Source organism: Chrysemys picta, chromosome 19 (genome assembly GCF_011386835.1).
Source record: "Chrysemys picta bellii isolate R12L10 chromosome 19, ASM1138683v2, whole genome shotgun sequence".
In the NCBI taxonomy this organism is placed as follows: Eukaryota; Metazoa; Chordata; order Testudines; family Emydidae; genus Chrysemys; species Chrysemys picta.
In genome coordinates this window covers 87,708-112,224 of record NC_088809.1, presented here as the reverse complement: position 1 = coordinate 112,224, position 24,517 = coordinate 87,708, and the positions used below count along the sequence as shown (strand labels likewise).

Sequence of the window (24,517 nt, the reverse complement as noted above, 5' to 3'; positions counted from 1 at the left end):
CATGCTGAACCTAATTGTTGGCTTAGAAGTGGGCATGGTACATAAATGGTTTTGCTTTCCTGTTCTTACTGCCTCTTCTTCTAGGCAAAGACCAAAGCCTTCCTTCTACCTCACAAGGGGAATGAGCCAAACCTGGTGGAAACTCTCAGATTATTTGCATTTCCAGCATCTCCTAAAAGGGCAAAACAAGGCTGATGAGCTGGCAGAACAGTATAACAACTTGTTGACCAAAACAGATAATATGTTGTCCCAATTTGCCAAGCACGAGACAACAAGTGGATGCAACTATGCCAGACACAGAAAATCTCAATTGCTAGTAAAAATCATTGAGAGATTAGACATAACCAGACTCCAAGAGCATGCAACACCCGCCAACATCCTGGATTCATTGCAATTAGGCTTCAGACTAGGATACAGCCCTAATAGCATTAAATTATGACCTATGACAATGAATATAGGGGGAGATTTTCAAAGGCACAAATGGTGATTGGGGGTTAGATTTACAAAGGTATTTAGGCACCTAACATTGCAGACTGACATCTAGTGGGATTTATTGGAGTGTCTAGTCATATTAGGCAACCAACCTCAGTATTCTAAATCCTACTAGATGCCTGTCTGCATCATTAGGTGCCTAAATACCTTTGTAAATCTGGCCTTAGGTGGCCTAACTTCAAATGACTTTGAATAGGAGTTAGTTATCTAACTTTTATTTATGCCTTTGAAATTCTCCTCCAGAGACCATAGGTCAACATTCATATTACTCAGTCTTTCAGGACAGTTGACCATAAGGTGCTGGTGACGACCATGCATGGTGGCAGACAGTACAGAATTACATATTCTCTAACAGGACCCAGAGTAGTAATGCCAAAACCTTCACCTCAGGAGGCCCACAAGGATCTCTCCTCTCCCCTCAAGGAATTATCCTCTCTTCCTACCCAATATCTAAATAAGAGTTGAAGAGGCAAGACTTCATGTGCTTCATTACCAGCAATATGCTGGTGACAATCAGCTGTATATCATTTTCCATAGAAGCAGCCAATGCTATGACTAGGATATCATAACATCTTCAAGAGTTTAGTTTAAGCAATAATAGTTAGGGAAAGGGAAAAATGTTTCAGAGAACTAACCAAGACGCTGATCTTCCCCTTCCACAGAAAGCATCTAACTCCTATTCATCAAAATGGTACACTATGAGGCAGATACAGTATGTTAACACTGCTTTCATTAGCAAATGAAATTTTTCCAGAACAGCTGTTGAGAGCTTTAAAGCTCCTTTGCCATCTAATGCTGCCATTCCATCTGGCAAATTTCAAGTTACTTTATGTATAAAACTTTGTCTGGGAATAGTGTTCCACCAGTAATAAGCCCTGATACAAGACAGTTCTATCAGTCTTTCACCATTCTGATTTTAGAAACCAAGGTCAAGCTTGCCCATTGCTTTATCCACTCTGTCATCATCATCCCCAATGTTGGCACTGAAATCCACCATTATTAAGCAAATGTCATGCTTGGGAATATTGTCGGAGTTTGTTGACAACTGTAGAAATTATCACTGATCTTACTATAGTTGTCTGTTGGTGCATAACACTGTATAATTGTCATACTCGTATCATGTTTGAAACATAATCTGCTGTTAATCAGCTCCCACTCTCTATGTGATTTTTCTGCTTTGGAAGTCATAGTTAATGCTATTCCTGAGCGCTAACCATCTTGCCTTCCTGGTTACACTGACATTTTTAAAAATGTTTTTTATCAGCTCTTGGCCATTGACATTAATTTGCTTCAAGAATTTCAAAATTTCTTTCATCGCCTGCACAGCTTTTGTTGTTTCATCCACTGTTGTCATGTTCCAGAAACCTACTTTCAGTTTATTTTGCCTTTAGTATAACAAAGGTTTTAACAATGTGTTATAATCAAGTTTTTCCATAGATTCAAATATTTTCTGTGATAAGGTTAAATCTTCTGTTTTAGATGTGACAGGGTATGTGAATTTTGAAAGGGATAATTGGAAATGAAGTGAGAGTGCTGAAGAGGGACAATTCAGAGCCCACCACACAGGAACAGTGGTGGTTTGCATCTCTCCTATCCTGGGACTGCAGGTTAGGGTAGCCCAGTGGTTCTCAACCAGGAGTACGCATACCTGGTGGGGTACACAGAGATCTTCCAGGAGATACATCAACTCTTCTAGATATTTGCCTAGTTTTACATAAAAAGCACTAACATTTCATACAGAGAAAATGAGAAAGTAAGCAATTTTTCAGTAATGGTGTGCTGTAATCCTTTCATATTGTTATATCTACTTTTGTAACTCAGTAGTATTTAAGTGAGGTGAAACTTGGGGTGTGCAAGACAAATCAGACTCCTGAAAGGGGTACAGTAGTCTGGAAAGGTTGAGAAACACTGGGGTAGCCTTGAAGATATTGCAGCACCTAGTGGTGAATGAAGGACTAACAGCACCAGGAAACAGATGGAGCAAAGGGCCACCCTCAGCCATGCCCCCCACTTTGACCTCCTACCACTACTAGTGCACTCTCTGCACTGGGGGAGGCATGGAGACAATGGAGCCAGCTCTGAGCTTGTCGGAGTCCCACTGTACTGGAAGTATTCTCAAGGGGCTTTATGATTGCTTTGCAATCCCTCTGTGCTGGCATAACCTGAAAAAAAGGGACTGTGGGACACCAGTAAATACAGATCAATAATTAAATTCTAGGTAGAATATACTACAAAACAGATAATTTGGTTTTTAAGTTCTTTTTATATTATAAATCTTGTAGAATAACTAGCAACTTATCTTGGCACCTTCCCCTCTCCCTCCCTGCCCAGAAGTCTCCCCTGGCCCATTCCTCCCAAGAATGTACAATATATGAAAATCAAAAAGCCTTTTTAGTGCATTGTTATATATTTAAAAAAGCAACCAGAATCAGTAAAGAATGAATTATGGTTCCCAAAGCAAATTTAACTTGTCCCTCTGGCACATATATAGTACTACCGTACACAGTTAAGAAAAATAGTTGTTCTGGTTCAGAGACTTTCAATGAAGGTTATCAAAAGGGGAGATTTCTATATTTTACTATTCTTTGTCACTGTTTCACTATCTCCATTTAGTCAATAGAGCTCTCTCTCATTTGGATGTGACCTGTCAGTAATACTTCCAATCTCTTTAGATTGAAAAAAATCTTTACCTCATTGGAAAGCAGGTATAATCAGTTTCCAAGCTATTACAATAGCTTTTAATTTTTTTTAAGTTAACAATTTAACTCTCAACCAAAGTCAGAGCTTCTTAAATCAATTTCAAACTTGACATTCCAATGCTTTGTTTCAAATATCTGACAGAGTCTGGTAATGCACAAAATAAGACAGGTTAATTTAAATGCTCTGTTTTTCTCAGATGCCCTTAAAGAATGGTTTTACAGAGAGTTTATCTATCCCATTTATGGAGAATTGGGAAACATTTATTTTTATGAAAGAATATGTGCAACTCCGTTTTCCCTCTCACCTTGTATTGTTCTCTGCTGGGTGTAAAGAGGTTAATTTCCTTCGTGAAACAAGACAAGCAATGCAGTAACTGAAGGGAAGTCACTAAACAGGAATGAACTATTAGGAACCTATGTCTCTAAGGGTAATTACTACACATCTCTAGACAGATAAACAAGTTTGCAGAAATACTACACCTTGGGGGGAAACTGCATATACTCGTTTTGACCCAGTTCAAGAGGCCCAGAAGACAAAGAAATGAGAACTGTATCTAGTGGTCAGCCTGCTATGGGTGGGCGGTGGGAGGTATCACTCATTGGATCCAAGATCTAACATGAAACTGTAACCAACTGGGGCAAACCTTTCTGAAATGGTTTGATGGATTTTGAAACATACCAGGGTCCCCACGTGGAAGATTGCTGACACCTAGTAAGACTGGAATATATATAAGCTGTTTTTTGTTTTCGAGACATGTTTTCTCTAAATAAATACTTTGCTTCATGAAGGCTGGTTGGCCACTGATTAACCCTGTCATAGCCCATGGGAGGTAGCAGGAAAGTAGTTGCTGAACTTAACTGAGACTTGCTAAAGCAGTGGTTCTCAAACTTTTGTACTGGTGACCCCTTTCACATAGCAAGCCTCTGAGTGCGACCCCCCTTTATAAATTAAAAACACTTTTTAATATATTTATCACCATTATAAATGCTGGAGGCAAAATGGGGTTTGGGGTGGAGGCTGACAGCTTGCAACTCCCCCCATGTAATAACCTTGCGACCCCCTGACGGGTCCCAATCCCCAGTCTGAGAACCACGGTGCTAAAGTGATCATAGTGAGCTGTAGGAGGAAATTGCAGCCTGAATCTCTTGTCTGGAGGGAGAAGAATGCAGGTTCCTGCTGCGAAAAAGGTAATGGCTCGAGGCCTGAGAATAGTGCCCTCAAGGAGGCCACAAGGTCAGAGGTGCAGTTACCCCAGAACTTTAACACCATCTTCATTACACCAGCTGTAGCTGTTACACTTTTACAGCAAAACCCAGGCATTTACCACATAATGATCTCCACTGAACCAAATATAATGAGAGTTACACAGAGTCCCACTAGTGCTGCATAATGGATCTATACAAGGCACACCCTTTGTAACAAAGTGGTGATGAAGAGGGGATGAAGGTATTTCAGGATCATTTACATCCTTAGTGAGATTCTAAACCTTAATTTCCTTGACTATGTTTGAAAGTGAACATTTATGCATATCAACATAGCTTTAATTTTACAACATCTGATACGTATACTAGATCTTTCTTCCAATATTCAGTATATCCTTTGTCAGGGTGTCATTTCCTCCAGAGAGGAGCTCTTTTCTTGGGCTTTTCTAAAATACACTATTTTTAATCTTATGGAGGCAGTACAAAAGTGCTATTCGTAGTCTGGATCACAAATAGAGGGCTTGAAAAAGCCACTTGCCTGGGGCAAGCAGATAATTTTCCCAGGCAGCACAGTCAGCCTCTGCAGGATCAAAGATTTCATTAAAAAAAATTAGTCTCTTGCCCTTACGGCTATGTGGAAATTTTTCCAAACATTAATTGAATATAAGTCAATGGAGTGCTGTTTCCTTAGACAGCAGAGACAGTGAAGACAGAGTAGGTGCATGACCAGAGTAGGGTACAGATGCACAAATAGTGTACAGTGTATACTGGAGAGAAAAGAGAAAGATTTAAGGAAATGAGAGGGAATATGGTACTAAGAGACAGATGGGGGAAGAGATCAAGACAACTATTTGGGAGGAGGTAGAGTGCACAGGGTATAGGGAAAAGAAACACACAGTGGAGACAACTCAGTAAGATACACAGTGATCTGTTTGAGACCAAAAAAATTGTGTTGAGTGAAGCCAGGAAGGGGGAAAAAAGATCTACCAGAGCAAGAGAAATGTAAGGGCAATTTTTTAAAAATCAGAATTACCAATAATAGAGAAAGAACAAGAACCATACAATTATTTTTATTTCTTTAAATTGTGAGGGACATGGCAGAATTGGTATTTTGCACCCGCATTGGTAGGCTCAGCACTTGGGCTAGTAGATGTTTCACTAAATTTTCAAGCCCTACATACATGGTAGTTCAAATGTAAATAAAATAAGCAAACTAGATGAAGATGCTATAAAATGGGTGCACAACTAGTTGAAAAACCATATTCAAAGAATAGTTATCAATGATTTGCTGTCAAACTGGGAGGATGCACCTAGTGGGGTCCCACAGGGGTTTGTCCTGGGTCCAGTACTATTCAGTATTCTCATTAATTACTTGGATAATGGAGTGAGAATATACTTATAAAATTTGCCAATGACACCAAGCTGGGAAAGGTTGGAACTTGGAAGTACTTTGGAGGACAGGATTAGAATTCAAAATGACCATGACAAATTGGAGAATTGGTCTGAAATCAACACGATGATATTCAGTATAGATAAATGCAAAGTACTACACCGAGGAAGTAAAAAATTATTGCACAAATACAAAACGGGGAACAACTGGCTAGGCAATAGTATTGCTGAAAAGGATCTGGGGGTTACAGTGGATTACAAATTGAATATGAGCCAACAATGTGATGAAAATTCCGGGGTGTATTAACAAAAGAGTTGTATGTAAGACATGGGAAGTAATTGTCCTACTATACTCAGCACAGGTGAGGCCTCTGGTGGAGTACTCTGTCCAGTTTTAGGTACTATGTTTGAGGAAAGGTAAATATAAATAAATAAATGGAGATATCCTATCTCCTAGAATTGGAAGGGACCCTGAAAGGTCATTGAGTCCAGGCCCCTGTCTTCACTAGCAGGACCAAGTACTGATTTTGCCTCAGATCCCGAAGTTGCCCCCTCAAGGACTGAACTCACAACCCTAGGTTTAGCAGGCCAATGCTCAAACCACTGAGCTATCCCTCCCCCTTAAGGTGTGCACAAACTGGGGAGAGTCTAGAGGAGAACTACAAATATGATCAAAGGTTTAAAAAACCTGACCTATGAGGAAAGGTTAAAAAACTGGGCATGTGTTAGTCTTGAGAAAAGACAACTGAGGAAGGACAAGTCTTCAAATATGTCAAGGGCTGCTATAAAGAGGACAGTGATCAATTGTTTTCCATGTCCACTGAAAGGTAGTAGGACAACAAGTAACAGGCTTAATTTGAAGCAATGAAGATTTAGATCAGATATTAGGAAAAGCTTTCTAAATATAAGGATAGTTAAGCACTGGAATAGGTTACCAAGGGAGGTTGTTCAATTCCCACCATTCAAGGTTTTTAAGAACAGGTTAGAAAAACCCCTGTCAGGGATGGTCTAGGTATACTTGGTCCTGGCTCAGCATGTGCGCAGACTAGATGATCTCTGGAGATCCCTTCCAGCTCTACATTTCTAGGAGTCTATGAAAAAGGGAAAAGGGAATCGAATCTTAGTTAAATCCTTAACTTGTTGAGCACAATCAGTGTAATCCCCACCCCCCATTTTAAACGGCTGAGTCTCTAGGGGTACCTACTTGAATGGGGTATTCACCCATGCTTGCCTGGAAGGGGTTAATGTAGGATAAAAAGGGGGGCCAATTAACCAGACAGGCCACAGCTGAGGGGAATCAGGTGTTTTAGTAATCCCCTGACTCATAGGTGCTGGAACTAGGGGTGATGGGGGTGCTGCTGCACCCCCTGGCTTGAAGTAGTTTTCATTATATACAGGGTTTACAGTTTGGTTCAATGGCTCTCAGCACCCCCACTATACAAATTGTTCCAACTCCCCTGCCTTGACTGCATAATGAGGGAGCCCAGCTGAGGAGGAACGAGTGGTCTGGGTTTATAAAGACAGGAAACTAGCAGCAGAGGGGGGCTGAAGGAAGTAGCCTAGAGTCACTCCATGGGAGGAAGGAGCTTTGGGGCTGACAAACCCAGAGGAGGGGGAGCCAGAAGGTTAGGAAAGGCCCAGGGAAGAGGCAGTAAGGTCCAGAAAGGAGCAAACCTTGGCTGGTGATTAGAGGATCCCTGAGCTGGAACTTGGAGTAGGGGGGCGGGCCCAAGTTCCCCTACCAGCTACTGGGGAAGAGGCACTGGCTGGGCAGTGAATGGGAAGACTGCCTGCGCCCGTTCACAAGAAGAGACTTTGATAATCCAGAAGGGGAGGACACATCTGACTTGGCCAGAGGGCTGAGCCATGAACACAAAGTATCTTGCCTTGCTGAGAGCCAGGAAGAGAAGGCAGGGTGTGTGGTGAGAGATGGAAAAGAGGCATTGGACCTGGAATCAGCTAATCCCCAGAGCGACTCAGAGGAGGCACAGTAGCGATGAGCAGACCCTGTGACACTATGACTTCATGGCTTTAGTTAGGAAAGTAGACTGCAACAGTTCTCAAACTTTAGGTTGGGACCCCAAAGTGGGTCGCAACCCCGTTTTAATGGGGTTGCCAGGGCTGGTTTTAGACATGCTGGCCAAAGTCAAAGCCCGAGCCTCATCGCCCAGGGCCAAAGCCGAAGCCCAAAGGCTTCAGCTCCAGGTGTTGGGGCTTAGGTTACATGCCACCCCCTTGCCTGAAGCCCTTGGGCTGAAAGCTTTGGGGCCCCCCCGCCCAAGGCAGTGGTGCTCAGGCGAGCTCAGTCTTCGATCCCCTCTCCTGGAGTCATTTATTAATTTTTGTTGTGAGAAGGGGGTCGCAGTGCAATGAAGTTTGAGAACCTCTGTGCTAGTAGTATTCTCTAAGTTCATTTGGAACAGGGGAGAAAAGGTCTCAGTGGAATTTCACTTCCTTACAAACTGTGGCAGACTGATAGGTCATTTATCATGAAGGGATGAGTGTCCAATCCCATGAACTCAACTACTGGAAGACCTGCCCAAGGCACCTGCAGGTAATTTGCCCCTTATAATGGACTGCACAAGACAACCTACATTTCCAATGCTTTCTAAGGGAAGATAAATACTTTCAATCCCACTTTGTATCACCAATCAACACAGCAGCTTTCTGTTAACGTACATTTAATTATAACATACATTTTCTTAATTCTTTATAATTAAAGTTTACTTACAACTTTAAGTTTAACTTACTTTAACTTTGCATTGGAATTTTTTATTAAATGTGAACTAAACCTAAAGAGGGAAGTCCAGAAATGTGTGCCAACTGTACCCACTAATAAGGCTGCTGGAGATATTGAAGATTATGGTGTCACTCAACACACAATTTAAAATTTCACTGAACTTTGGGGGGGAAAAAAAAAACTGCTCTTTTTGGTTTGCTAGAGATGCCACAACATCAATATCGGAGATCGAGTACATCAGGTACCTATGATATCCCAGAATGCATCATTCTGGGCCATCTCCAGTAAACCTAGAAAAATAAACAATTGTAGGGCTTTATGAAATTCTAAAAATTAAAAACTATGTGCTGAATGTCCATCAAAGCCTGGAAAAATTGTGTGTGTGTGTTAATTCTAAGCACATTTCTTGATTTACTCAAATTTGTACTTTAGCTTTCCATTTCACCTTTAAAGCATAAATGCAACAGCATATATAGTAACAAGTTACATGCGTGCACCCTGGTTACAATATCTTTAGGAAACAAAGTTTTGGATTTTCCAGGTTATGCATCTATAATCTGATTAACACCACATTACTTCTGATGTTGCTATGACAGCATTATTAATTAATTATGTATAGTGTCCACATCACTGAGGTATTTAGGTACATTTTAACAAGACAAAACTAATTATCACAAGAATGGGAAGCGCTTCCTCTGTGCCTCCTCACAGAAACTGTCTCAGCTTCTCTGAAAGAACCCAAGATGGTGGACAACAGGAAGCAGATTAAATAAAGAAAATCCAGAGATTGTAGTTAAAGGAAAGCCTGGATAAAGAGATGCATTTTATATGCCATCCTGAGAGGAGAGCCTACCACTGAGAATGCCCTGCTCCCAATTCCCTCAAGCTTCACTTTAAGGATATCTAGTTGAAGTGTGTCTATAGAGTACTCCTATTTCCTTGGTATTTCATTTTAAAAGAAAAAAGAAAAGAATGCATGTATTACTATTTGAATGTACAATCAAAAAACAATTCATCCCTTTAAGGAAAAGTGGTGATGCATCAAGAAGCATCCTGCATCCACTCGTCCCAATGCTTTCCACATGTAGAGTTACCAGACCACATGAAACACAGGGAGGTATTGAAAGAGCAATCACCTAAAAGGTGCTCTTATTTCAGTGTGTGATGTTCCAGATAAACCACATGCATGATCAGCACCATCTCAGTGTGTTATTAAAGGAGATCATACATGAATCCTGACATAGAACCATCTGTGTTATTAAATTGGAGGTGTGGGAGAGAAGTCAGCATGCCCACTTAGGAATGGAAAGAGACTGTGCCCAAGTATTCAAACTAACCAGTTTATGAACTCTTAATTTTGTTATTGGAAAAAAACCTCAGAAGCATGAAGAAGTGAATAAGAATGTGGATGGGGAAGCGTTGCTATATTAGTAATGCTTGAAGTGAAATAGGTTATTTGTTCAGTGAATATAATACCCTAAACATTTTAGAATATAAATTATCAGAACCTTCTCTAGTCTAATAGGTTTAAAATAAAGACTCCATCCAAAACATTAAACTAGTTATTAGTTTTACATCAAGAGTAATATTACAATGCTTTCTCCCACTCAGCATTCCTACAAAGGCTATGTGTTTGAAAGGGAAATCCCTTGAACAAATCTCTTCTTTCTAATTTTTGCCCATTATGTACCTCCAAAGCCAAGGCTGTCTTGTCGTAGGCATTAGGGACTCGCTTCTGGATAACCCGGGCATAAATAGGGCCATTCTGAAGGTTAGGGAGCGGAGTGTTGATGCTGGGTTGGGCATAGGGCCCTGGCTCCGGCCCTCCCAGTGGCTGTGGGTGGGAACTATCCTGGTTACCTCCAATCAGAGTAGATACTGAAGCAGAGGAAGGTCTATACTTCTCCACGTAAGGAACAGGTATCATTCCCCTCTTTCCATCGCTGTCTTCTGCATTCCACCATTGCTCTTCAGGCTTATCCCGGATTCTCAGTATGTCTCCTTTCTTAAATGGAAGATCTTCCTCATCATTTCCATTAAAGTCAAAGAGAGCTCGCACATATTCAGCTTCTTCCTGCCTCAATATAACTCCACTATTCTGCTTGGATTTGGAAACAGGTTCTATCAATGTTGTAGTGTCCAAATAATGTATTTTGTAGAATTCCAGTAAAGATGGTAATGAATCAAACTCTTGGTCACCTATTCGGAATCTGGAAGGATTCAACCCTAAAAGAAAAATGGCAGCACATTATTAAAGAGAATATAATAAAAATGTGACAAGTTGAAATGTAATCTCTATGAAAATTATTAAATTTACAGATGAATAATTTGATGCAGAATTAGGCACTATACTTCAGGATAATGTTGTTAATTGTATCTAACCTTTGTACATAGTTAGTGATTTGTATATATGCATACATGGAAGAAAACTGAAGTTTGATTTGTTAGAATAGTGAAGTGAACAGTATCCTGTATCTTCCAGAATTGGGAGGTAGAGTGTGTGGATCTTATTCAGATGGAATGGGATCTTATTTTTAGAAGTGAAGTTTGTCAAACTAGGAAGGTGGGGTTAGGTAGACTAGAACAAAATTATAGCAGTGGGCCAGTTATGCTATAGTTAAGATTAAGACCAACTTTCTGTTCAAAGCACAACTCTAAGTGCTTGACTCCTGTAAAATTTAATAACCACTTAACACCGTTTTATACCTCCTAAACGCTTACATACAGGATGCCACCTAAACCTATACTTCCCCTTACCCATCATTAAATCCACAGACTGCTCTCATATCCCTTCTTACTATTGACCAAACCCATGGGAAGTCAATCCCAGAGCCCTGCCACTGACATACCCTACACAACTCTCCATTGAAATGATGCAGGCTGGAACCTCAAGTTACACATTCGCCTCTTTCATTTGATCCTACGCATGGGGGCACAGAGCCAGATACCCACATATCAAAATCACACCTCTGCATTCCTCAAACAAATCCACAGATCTCCTTATATCACAAACGCACCTCTAACAATCGGCCCCACATATTGCTTCCACTATTCAGTACCTCTATACCTAAAACAATGAAAGCAACTGGCCTGCATATAGACAATTGCCAAGGGCTCTTTCCAGCTCCAGAGGGGCAGAGTTACGGTTGCATGGGCACTTAACTTTGTATTTCCTTGTTTTCACAAGTTTGAGTTTTGCTGAACTTGATGTTCTGTGTTAATGAAGATTTTTACTATTTAATAAGTGTCTGATTTTCACTCCCAAGTTTATTCTGAAGGAAATGAAGGAGTTTTGTTTCTTATTTGTAAAAAGAACAGGAGTACTTGTGGCACCTTAGAGACTAACAAATTTATTAGAGCATATGCATATATGCATCCGAAGAAGTGGGCTGTAGCCCACGAAAGCTTATGCTCTAATAAATTTGTTAGTCTCTAAGGTGCCACAAGTACTCCTGTTCTTTTTGCGGATACAGACTAACACGGCTGCTACTCTGAAACCTCTCTTATTTGTGTGCGTCTTCGACCTACCACATCTATAAACTCAGCCACATTCAGCTTTTCACTTGGGACGGTACAGGATTTTCATTTCCAAAGTATAAGACATCTGTATATTTCATATAGAATGAATTTTAGGTACAAGCCCAAGATAAAGAATGAACCGTGAAGCTTTTTTAGCCCTCTACTCTTTACAGCATTACTGTCCTGAATGTTACATCAAGAGAGCAACATTGCTGTTATGGTTAGTTACTAGTAGTTGGTCAAAAAACACACTAAGGCCTTGTCTACACTGCCACTTTACAGCGCTGCAACTTTCTCGCTCAGGGGTGTGAAAAAAAAAAACCACCCCCGAGCACTGCAAATTTCAGCGCTGTACAGTGGCAGCGGAGACAGTGCACCAGCGCCTCCCCTCGAGATGGTTTTTTTTTTTTTTTTTATAGTGCTAGGAGAGCTCTCTCCCAACGCTGGTACCGTGACTACACAGCCACATTAAAGCGCTGCTGAAGCAGCCCTTTAACGTTGCTAGTGAAGACATGCACTAAAACGGTGTTTGAAGACAGATACTAAACACTACAAAGAGTTTTTAGCAGCTTGGCTTTGGAGCAAACACAAATGAGGCCATTCTTCCTTTTTTTTAATGAAAGTCATAAACACCTATTTTATACAAATCAACGTAGCAATATACATTTCCAAAACATGTGCAACAAGTGCATTAACCTTTTACTTCTAATTTCTCTTAGCATAAGTCACCTTCTTCATATTTGTCAAATGGCAGGTGAGTTATAAACCATCATATCAAATGCATCAACAAATATTTAACTAAATAAATCACATCCCACACTACTGTACATTATGAATGACATACAACTGATTAATTGCCAATCTTGGTTTCAGTTGTCCAGCTGTCTATTTCTCTTTTTTCCTGGTTTTATGTTCTTCAATTTATTTGGAAAACAATAAGTCTGATATTCCATATATAGTATAACCAGTTGTTGTGGGAGAAATGAAGACAAAGAGATTCACACTTCAACAAGTAATGATGAGGGGTAAGGAAGGAGAGACAGTCATACTTCAAGCTCTTAGTCTAGTCCATTTTCCTTCTATCAAAAAAGAGTTGCTTACCTTGTAAATCTGTTTCTCCAAAGAGGATCTCTAACAGAACTCTTGCTTCTGGGCCTTAGTTCCTTAGTGCAAGGTTAGAAGAACTCGCCCTAGCTCTTAAAACATTTTTGACCATCAAGGGCAGCATTACCAGGGTGGATCATTGGCTCAGCCTGACTTCCTGAATATTCCAAGTAGTTCCTTCAACTGAGCAGGAGATAATGCTCCCAGAAAGAAAAGCTGATTCAAGATGATCAACTAGCAAAAAATACTATCAGAGAAGAAGCATATAATAAAGTACCTCTCAGAATTATGGGATGAGGTGTTTGTGATGAGAGAATTCACCTAGATAATATCTTCAGAGAAGCAAAATTATAAGGTACACTCAATCAGTCCAGGATTCACATTCCAGCAGACTTAGAAGCCCAAGAGGTGTCCACAAGGAAATGTAAGCAAATGAATAAAAACAACATGACCAATGCCAATAGGGCAGAGAAAGAGGAAAGAATTAATTAAGATACCTCCCAAAATGCCTACATTATAATATATAAACATAAGTATAAATTAGCTAACTGAAAGTAAGGTACATCCTATAACAAAACAAAACAAACCTTTTTTGGTGGGTGGGTAGTGAGAGTTTAGCCTCCCTTACCTCATAACGGGGGGGCGGGGAGAGAGGGACACGACTCTTTGGCCTGAGGGCCACATCTGGGTACGGAAATTGTATGCAGGGCCATGAATGTAGGGCTGGGGCAGGGGGTTGGGAGGGAGTGTGTGAGGTGTGCAGGAAGGGGCTCAGGACAAGGGGTTGGGGTACAGGAAAGGTGCAGTGTATGGGAGGGGGCTCAAGGGAGGGGGTTAGGGAGCTCAGGGGAGGAAGTTGGGGTGCAGGATGCAGAAGAGGTTTGTGTTGAGGCCCCCCGCCTGGGGCGCTTACCTCGAGCGGCTCTGGGGTGGCAGCGGCGCGCAGCGGGGCTAAGACAAGCTGCCTATCCTGGCCCCGCGCCTGGAAGTGGCCAGCATGTCCGGCAGTGGCTCTTGGGGGTGGGGCGGGGCAGGCGGCTCTGCCGCACACTGCCCTCGCCTGCAGGTACCACCCGTGAAGCTTCCATTGGTTGGGTTCCCCATTCCTGGGCAATGGGAGCTGCAGGGAGTGCTGCCTGCAGGTGAGGGCAGCGCACAGAGCCCTCTGCCCCCTCTCCCCCAGGGGCCGCAGAGATGTGGTGCCAGCCGCTTCCGGGAGCTGCACGGGGCCAGGGCAGGCAGGAAGCCTGCCTTAGCCCCGCTGTGCCTCGGGGCTGGCAATCCTGTGGGCCAGACTGAAAGCCCTGACGGGCCAGATCTAGTCCACAGGCCACAGTTTTCCCTCCTACCTTATAAACAAGGTCTGGAAAATAGAGAACCAATAAAGAGGATTCCTTCTTGTAGGCCACATCCAAGCAACAATGTTTTGTAAATGTGAGGCGAGAGGGCCATATAGTTGCTTTGCAGATGTCTGTGATAATTTTTTTTTTTTAATCTCCCTAGCAAGCTGTGATGGGAGCCCAGATATGCCGTTCTAATTTCAGGCCAACCAGGTCACAGCAGTATGAAATGCAATCAGGCATCCACTTAGACATGATCCTCTACGGTGTTGGTACCAAATGAAGCAAAAATTGTGTTGATTTTCTAATGGTTTTAGTCCTCCCCGGGACTTTTTAAGATCAAGCATATGGAATGGGCAGGCAGGTGTGGGAAGAATGTTGGCAGGCCAATATGATCACTAGTGTGGAACTCCAATACCACACTGGAGAGAACTTGAACTCTGCAGCAACACTTTATCTCAGGAAAGACTGGTATAAGATAACTTGGTCATTAGACTAAAGTCATTGCCACCAGCAAAATTACTGCATGTAAAGAACTTAAACTCATAGGAAATAAGTGGTTCTAAAGAAAGTTTGATAAGCTTTGTCAGGGCCACATTAATATCCCATGACCAAAGGCTTTATAATGGGGGTGGTGTTGCGAGACTTCTACTAAGGGACAATAAACTGAAATAGATGTGACAGATTGACAATATCCTACATTATCCTGAACAAACCTTATGGAATTAAGATGAAATTTACTAAATTAAGTTAAACCTCACTGAATTACAGTTAATACCTTTGGGGGACATTGTACTAAAAATGCAGTTATGTGTGTGTTGTTAGGACACTGTACGGCAGGGCAGAAAAGGTGGGGGAGTTGCGTTGTATGTAAGAGAGGAGTATGACTGCTCAGAGCTCCGGTATGAAACTGCAGAAAAACCTGACAGTCTCTGGATAAAGTTGAGAAGTGTGAGCAACAAGGGTGATGTCGTGGCTGGAGTCTGCTATAGACCACCAGACCAGGGGGATGAGGTGGACGAGGCTTTCTTCTGGCAACTAGCAGAAGTTGCTAGATCGCAGGCCCTGGTTCTCATGGGAGACTTTAATCACCCTGATATCTGCTGGGAGAGCAATACAGCGGTGCACAGGCAATCCAGGAAATTTTTGGATAGTGTAGGGGACAATTTCCTGGTGCAAGTGCTGGAGGAACCAACTAGGGGCAAAGCTTTTCTTGACCTGCTGCTCACAAACAGGGAAGAACTAGTAGGGGAAGCAAAAGTGGATGGGAACCTGGGAGGCAGTGACCATGAGATGGTAGAGTTCAGGATCCTGACACAAGGAAGAAAGGAGAGCAGCAGAATACAGACCCTGGACTTCAGAAAAGCAGACTTTGACTCCCTCAGGGAACAGATGGGCAGGATCCCCTGGGAGAATAACATGAAGGGCAAAGGGGTCCAGGAGAGCTGGATGAATTTTAAAGAATCCTTATTGAGGTTGCAGGAACAAACCATCCCGATGTGTAGAAAGAATAGTAAATATGGCAGGCGACCAGCTTGGCTAAACAGTGAAATCCTTGCTGATCTTAAACGCAAAAAAAAAGCTTACAAGAAGTGGAAGATTGGACAAATGACCAGGGAGGAGTATAAAAATATTGCTCAGGCGTGCAGGAGTGAAATCAGGAAGGCCAAATCACACTTGGAGTTGCAGTTAGCAAGAGATGTTAAGAGTAACAAGAAGGGTTTCTTCAGGTATGTTAGCAACAAGAAGAAAATCAAGGAAAGTGTGGGCCCCTTACTGAATGAGGGAGGCAACCTAGTGACCGAGGATGTGGAAAAAGCTAATGTACTCAATGATTTTTTTGCCTCTGTCTTCACGCATAAGGTCAGCTCCCAGATAGCTGCACTGGGCAGTACAGCATGGGGAGAAGGTGACCAACCCTCTGTGGAGAAAGAAGTGGTTCGGGACTATTTAGAAAAACTGGACGTGCACAAGTCCATGGGGCCGGATGCGCTGCATCCGAGGGTGCTAAAGGAGTTGGCGGGTGAGATTGCAGAGCCATTAGCCATTATTTTTGAAAACTCATGGCAATCAGGGGAGGTCCCAGATGACTGGAAAAAGGCTAATGTAGTGCCCATCTTTAAAAAAGGGAAGGAGGAGGATCCGGGGAACTACAGGCCAGTCAGCCTCACCTCAGTCCCTGGAAAAATCATGGAGCAGGTCCTCAAGGAATCAATTACGAAACATTTAGAGGAGAGGAAAGTGATCAGGAACAGTCAGCATGGATTCACGAAGGGGAAGTCGTGCCTGACTAACCTAATTGCCTTCTATGATGAGATAACTGGCTCTGTGGATGAGGGGAAAGCAGTGGATGTGTTAATCCTTGACTTTAGCAAAGCTTTTGATACGGTCTCCCACAGTATTCTTGCCGCCAAGTTAAAGAAGTATGGGCTGGATGAATGGACTGTAAGGTGGATAGAAAGCTGGCTAGATCGTCGGGCTCAACGGGTAGTGATCAATGGCTCCATGTCTAGTTGGCAGCCGGTTTCAAGCGGAGTGCCCCAAGGGTCGGTCCTGGGGCCGGTTTTGTTTAATATCTTTATTAATGATCTGGAGGATGGTGTGGACTGCACTCTCAGCAAGTTTGCAGATGACACTAAACTAGGAGGCGTGGTAGATACACTAGAGGGTAGGGATCGGATACAGAGGGACCTAGACAAATTAGAGGATTGGGCCGAAAAAAACCTGATGAGGTTCAACAAGGACAAGTGCAGAGTCCTGCACTTAGGACGGAAGAATCCCATGCACTGCTACAGACTAGGGACCGAATGGCTAGGTAGCAGTTCTGCAGAAAAGGACCTAGGGGTCACAGTGGACGAGAAGCTGGATATGAGTCAACAGTGTGCTCTTGTTGCCAAGAAGGCTAACGGCATTTTGGGCTGTATAAGTAGGGGCATTGCCAGCAGATCGAGGAACGTGATCGTTCCCCTTTATTCGACATTGGTGAGGCCTCATCTGGAATACTGTGTCCAGTTTTGGGCCCCACACTACAAGAAGGATGTGGAAAAATTGGAAAGAGTCCAGCGGAGGGCAACAAAAATGATTAGGGGTCTGGAGCACATGACTTATGAGGAGAGGCTGAGGGAACTGGGATTGTTTAGTCTCCAGAAGAGAAGAATGAGGGGGGATTTGATAGCAGCCTTCAACTACCTGAAGGGGGGTTCCAAAGAGGATGGAGCTCGGCTGTTCTCAGTGGTGGCAGATGACCGAACAAGGAGCAATGGTCTCAAGTTGCAGTGGGGGAGGTCCAGGTTGGATATCAGGAAAAACTATTTCACTAGGAGGGTGGTGAAACACTGGAATGCGTTACCTAGGGAGGTGGTGGAGTCTCCTTCCTTGGAGGTTTTTAAGGCCCGGCTTGACAAAGCCCTGGCTGGGATGATTTAGCTGGGAATTGGTCCTGCTTTGAGCAGGGGGTTGGACTAGATGACCTCTTGAGGTCCCTTCCAACTCTGATATTCTATGATTCTATGATTCTAGCAGGGAGTGGGGATGCTAATGTACTTTCCTACATTATCAGCCTTGGAAGCCACCCACCCGGACAGATATCCATCTAGTAGTTTAAACTGGGACCAACAAAAAAAAGTGTTTGGGGATAAATAGCCTGTTTTTAAACTCGCTCATGGGCTTCTTCCTGATCCAGCAAATGGACAGGACCCCTGGTCCACGGAGGGCTCCAATCCTTATGGTAGGGTTGGAAGGTCTGTGCCTGCCAGACTGCATGTTAAGAGTTGTGTAGGTGTCTTTATAATTATTGTTTTCTCTATCATGCTTTTTACCTTAAGAATAAAGTAGGTTTGCATAGAAAGAACTGTGTAGAACTTATGACTAGGGCTGTCGATTAATCGTAATTAACTCATACGATTAACTAAAAAAATTAATCGTGCTTAAGCGCAGTTTTAATCACATTGTTAAGCAACAGAACACCACGTTAAATTTATTAAATATTTTTGGATGTTTTTCTACATTTTCAAATATATTGATTTCAGTTACAACACAGAATACAAAGTGTACAACGCTCACTTTATATTATTTTTATTACTAATAGTTGCACTCTAAAAATGATAAACAAAAGATAGTATTTTTCAATTCACCTCATGCAAGTACTGTAGTGCAATCTCTTTATTGTGAAAGTGCAAGTTACAAGTGTAGAATTTTTTTTGTTACATAACTTCACTCAAAAACAAAACAATGTAAAACTTTAGCACCTATGAGTCCACTCAGTCCTACTTCTAGTTCAGCCAATCACGAAGACAAAAGTTTGTTTACATCTACAGGACATAATGCTGCCTGATTATTTACAATGTCATCTGAAAGTGAGAACAGGCGTTCACATGGCACTTTTGTAGCCAGCATTGCAAGTTATTTACGTAAGTTACATAAGCTAAACATTCGTATGCCCCTGCGTGCTTCGGCCACCATTCCAGAGTCCATGCTTCCATGCTGATGATGCTTGTTAAAAAAAATAATAATAAAATTTGTAACTGAACTCTTTGGGGGAGAATTGTATGTCTTCTGCTCTGTTTTACCCGCATTCTGCCATATATTTCATGTTATAGCAGGTTCGGCTGATGACCCAGCACATGCTGTTCCTTTTAAGATCACTTTCTCTGCAGATTTGACAAAACACAAAGAAGGTACCAATGTGAAATTTCTGAAGATAGTTATGGCACTCAACCCAAGGTCTAAGAATCTGAAGTGCCTTACAAAATCTGAGAGGGACTAGGTGTGGAGCACGCTTTCAGAAGTTTTTAAAGAACAACAGTCCAATGTGGAAACTACAGAACCCGAACCACCAAAAAAGAAAATCAACCTTCTGCTGGTGGCATCTGACTCAGACGATGAAAATGAACATGCGTTGGTCCCACTGCTTTGGATTGTTATCAAGCAGTGGGTGCTTGTTGTTATAACAGTCATCAGCATGGATGCATGTTCTCTGGAATGGTGGTTGAAGCATGAAGAGATATAAATCTTTAGGGCATCTGGCACGTAAATATATTGTGACGTTAACGACAACAATGCCATGTGAACGCCTGTTTTCACTTTCAGGTGACAGTGTAAAAAAGAAGCGGGCAGCATTATCTCCTGCAAATGTAAACAAACTTGTCTGTCTGAGCAATTGGCTGAACAAGAAGTAGGACTGAGTGGATTTGTAGGCTGTAAAGTTTTACTTTGTTTTATTTTTGAATGCAGTTTTTTTTTACATAATTCTACATTTATAAATTCAACTTTCATGATAAAGAGATTGCACTACTGTACCTGCAATCGGGGAATTGAAAAATACTATTTATTTTATTTTTTACAGTGCAAATATTTGTAATAAAAATAAATATAAAGTGAGCACTGTACACTTTGTATTCTGTGTTGTAACTGAAATAAATATATTTGAAAATGTTTAAAAACATCAAAAATATTTAAATGGTATTCTATTATTAACAGTGTGATTAATCACGATTAATTTTTTTACTCACTTGACAGCCCTATTTATAACTGTAGCAATTACCCTGTTAACAGTCTCTGAAAAGAAAGCAAGCAGGTATCCTTGGGTAACTTATCTGTACTGGGAAATACACAGTGAACACAAGAAACAGTTCAGCCTAGAAATACCCTTGTCAGAAGGGAGAGGGACAGGGATCCACTCAAGACAGCCAACAGCTGGGGAGCTGGAAGCCTGACTGTGGATGTCCTTGCTGGGCCACTAAGCGAAAATACAGGTGCAGTTGCCCCGAACTGTCTGAACCTTATGACAAAGAGCTGCAGAGTCTAACTTCTGCTAGGGTACAATAAACTGAAATAGCTGCCAAATTTATCTGGATAGAGTTAATTTTTAAGTTGTACTCAAACAGATAAAGAGGACAGTCAAACATTTTTGCACAGGACAAGTCAAAGGGACTAATTGGGCCTGACTGTACCACAGGCAAACCTTTTTATCTCAAGCTGTAGATGGCCTCTGAGATGACACGACATAAGCCACCTGCTTGGAGAGTCCATGCTTATGGATTTCTATCCTTTCTAGCCAAACTAAACAGAAGGCTTCCAAGTTAGGATAGAACAATGTGCTCTGCTGAAGTGAAGCTCTAAGGCCAATGGCATCAGATTTGGCCACCTGCAACACAGTTAAGAACTCTGTCAGTGGGCTAGTTAGAGGGGACTATCTGGATCAAACCTTAGTCACCCCTAGGGAGACACTGATCTGGAACTCAAAAGTTCTGGGTTCAATTCCTGTTTCTGCCAATCTCCTTGTGTGATCATGGACAAATCACTTAAACATTCTGGGTCACATTCTGGCATCCTTAGGTCACGTCTACACTACAAACTTTGATTGACAAGTTATTTTGGCATAAAACCATCACAGTTAGCATATTGCTTGTGCGTGCACATACTTGGTTCCCTGCATTGACACTTCAGATACTCACAAGGTGTTTGTGTCAATGTAGTGCGTGGTACACCAGGGTAAATATTCCAAGGCGAAACTTGCCATTGTCTGGCACACTGCCTTTTGGGAAATTGGTGAGGCAGAAACAAGTTGCACAGGAGTAAGTAGGAGCAAAGGGTCAAATTCCCATCATGCAACTTCCTCCATCCCATAATGTCACCCGTATCCCATATTTTTTCCTCTTTTTAAAAAATCCCACAAAGCCTTGCTGCACTTTTCACTCTCTGCCATCTCTGACAGAAGCATGAAGTCCGAACAGCTCTGCACTATCATCATGACTGTTGCAAGCAGAGAATGAATGATCCTCTGGTATTTGGAGAGCCATACTAAGAACTTCAGCATTGGGTTACATGAAGATTTTGTGGAGGACAGTTTGCCGAGTGATATAGCAAAAACCAATTCAAGGATGGTGGTGGCATTCACAGAGCAGCTGCAGACCAGGGAGCGCTGCTTCTGTGCCCAAGAAACAAGCACTGACTGGGATCACATCATGATGCAGGTTTGGGATGACGAGCAGTGGCTGCAGAACTGTCAGATGCAAAAGACCACATTCCTGGATCTGTATGCCAAACTCACCCCAGCCCTCTAGCACAGGGAGACTAGAATGATAGCTGTACTGACAGCCAAGTGAGTGATGATTGCTTTCTAAAAGCTTGCAACACCAGATTGCTACCAGTCAGTAGGACATCACTTTGGACTTGGAAAATCTATAACGGGGGGCCATTAATGGTCTCCTGCTATGCAGGACTATGACTTGCAGTAATGTGCAGGACATACTGGATGGATTTTGGCACCAGCCCATCTTGTCACAGAGTACATCAACAGAACAGGCTACTTTTCTAAGATTATGCAAACATTGTTGGATCACTGGGAACGCTCCACTGCCCTCAGCGCTGGCTGGTCAGGGAAGGTGCATGATGCTTGCATCTTTAAGGACACAGGACTGTTCAGAAAGCTGCAAGCAGGGACATTCTTTCCTGACTGGTGGATTATCGTTAGAGATGTTGAAATGCCAACAGTGACCTTGGGGTACCCGGACTACCCCTGGCTCGTGAAGTCATACACCAGCCACCCCGACAGCACCAAGAAGAGATTCAACTACTGGCTCAGCAGGTGCATAATAAGAGATGAATGTGCTTTTGGTAGACTGACGGGATGCTGGGGTTGTTTACTCAAGACTGGATATGAGTGAGAAAAGTATCCCAATGATTATAGCTGCCTGTTGCATTCTGCATAATATCTGTGAGGCAAAGGGGGAAAAGTTGCCGCTGGGATGAAGGGCAAAGATGGAGTGGCTGTCTGCTGCGTTTGAACTGCCAGACACAAGGGCTATTACAAGAGCTCAGTGTGGAACTATGCAGCTGAGGGAGGTCTTGAAAGAGCACTTTAACAGTCAGCCACAGTAAGATGATATGGGCGAACGTGCTCTATCTGCCCTGGAATTTTGGTGGCTATTAGGAATTGTGTGGTGCTTGTTGTACATTTATGAATACAACACTGTTTGTTAATGGGCCTATTAATTTTCCAGTGCTGCTTGTACATTTACAATTATTACACTGTGTTTTTGTCACTGATCCTATAAGTTTTGTCCACCTGTACAACAAGTAGTCAGTGCTTTCAGTAGTGCTGGGCATTCTGCAACATATGTTGTGAAGTAATAAAGATGAATTTACCAAAAAATATTTTTATTGAGAACCGAAACCAGTGTAAAAAACCCCAGGGTACAATTAAAAAAACAAATACAATAAAAAGTTCTGAAATAAATTAACAGAACTTAACAAGGAGACAGAACATTCATGTCCTTTTCAATTCATTCTGGCTATACATGCAGCAATAGCGACTCTCATGCATCAGTGTATGTGAAGCTATGGTTCTCCTAACTGTCCACCAGCGTGAAGTGGTAGGGGATATGGATGCATCCCCTGATGCTATGTGGAAAGTTGGCGGGAGGAGGTGTAGAAAGGTGCTAAAATGAAGTTCTCCACGGACTGCAAAGGGAGGTGAACCCGTGATTGTTGAACCTGTAGGTCAACAAGAGTCTGCAGCAGTGTTCCCTCTAATTTTTCCCACACACATGTGCAGAATAAATTTTGTTATGTGAGACACATCACCTTCATATTGGTGCACATAACAAAATTCATGTGGTGGGGTGGGGCCAAGGGGTTCAGAGTGTGGGAGGGGGCTCAGGGCTGGAGCAGAGTGGAGCAGGGCTGGCTGCAGGGATGTGAGAGCTCCAGCTGGGGGTACAGGCTCTGAGGTGGGGCTCAGGGCCAGGGGTTGGGGTGTGTGGGGGGGATGAGGACTTTGGCTGGGGGTGCGGGTTCTGGGTGGGGCTGAGGAGCTCAGGGCTGGGGTGCATAGGGTGGGGCCAGAGGTGAGGGGTTTATGGTGCAGGAGGATGCTCCGGGGCTATGGCAGGGAGAGAGGACTCCCCCCAGCTCTCTCTCCCCACAGCAGCTCCTGGGCTGAGTGGGGCGGGGGAGAGGCACCTCTCCCCACTGTGACAGCTCAGGGGCTGGGGGATAGGCACCCCTCCCCCGGCAGGTCTGGGCTGGGGCTGAGTTGGGGGAGGGGTGCCCGGTCATGGCAGGTCCGGGTCTGAGTTGGGACTGGGGGAGGGACACCCCCCTAGGGTGCCAAATCCGTGGGTGCTCCAGGGCTGGAGCACCCACAGAGAAAATTAGCGGGTGCTGCTCAGCAGCACCCACCAGCAGCCAAGCTACCCCCACCCCCATCGCCTGACCAACTCCTCCCTCCCAGCGCCTCCCGCCCCTGCGAACAGCTGTTTCGCAGCACGTAGGTAGGAAGCTCTGGGAGGCAGAGAGAAGAGCGGGGATGGGTCACACTCGGGGTAAGAGGCAGGGAAGAGGCAGGACAGGGGTGGGGACTTGGGGGAAGGGATGGATTAGGGCCGGGGCGGGGGTCCAGTACCCTCGGTAGTTACAGCGGAAGTTGGCGCCTATGGTGCACCCCTCCCCTGGCCGTGGTAGGTCAGCTGGGCGGCACTAAAAAGTCTGCTGTGTGGCCGCGCAGCTTACAGGGAACTTAGGTCTGCAGCATTTGTGTTTGCTGATGAAAAGGCCCATTATGTCCTGGTACATTTCCTTCTCCTATCCACTCTTTCCCTCTCCATACTGTCTGCAACATTCACCCTCCAGGCTCTCTTTTTATGATCCGATGCAGCACTAGCTTGCAGGATCTCTCTGCACATATCCTCTTCTTTCTCCTCCTTTATCATGGTCTGACGTTCCATGGGTGTGTAGGGGGGACCTCTCAACACCACAACAGCAGCAGCTACAGACAAAACATACAGAGGTATTCTATGTATAGCACAAGGAAAAGTGAAAGTAAAGTTTCCTGACTCCCTTCCCTTGGCTCCCCTAAAGTTTTAAACAAGACACGGTTATTGACACTTCAGCCTGGGAGTGCCTGTGCACAGCATCGCTCACCAGCCCCAGCCATGGTGAGTAAGGCCAAGCAGAGGCATTGGAGGGGAAGGCAATTCAGTTGTACAAAACAAAATTTCAGCCTTTGTTGCCCTACACTTATGCCCATT

The 24,517-nt window shown here is 43.2% G+C and overlaps 1 protein-coding gene across 6 annotated transcripts in view; it reads right to left on the bottom strand.

Annotated features, from left to right (window-relative positions):
- CRK (CRK proto-oncogene, adaptor protein) overlaps nt 1-24,517 on the bottom strand; it is a 53,591-nt gene that overhangs the window by 11,347 nt on the left and 17,727 nt on the right. For 3 of the 6 annotated variants that reach the window (XM_024113556.3, XM_005313433.5, XM_065573395.1), the window contains exon 2: nt 10,214-10,749. In XM_024113556.3, coding sequence (XP_023969324.1) covers nt 10,214-10,749 — 536 coding nt within the window. Of the gene's footprint in view, nt 1-6,718; nt 6,875-10,213; nt 10,750-24,517 lie in introns of all 6 variants that reach the window. The other 3 variants (XR_010593926.1, XM_065573394.1, XM_005313435.5) reach the window with 3 other exon arrangements.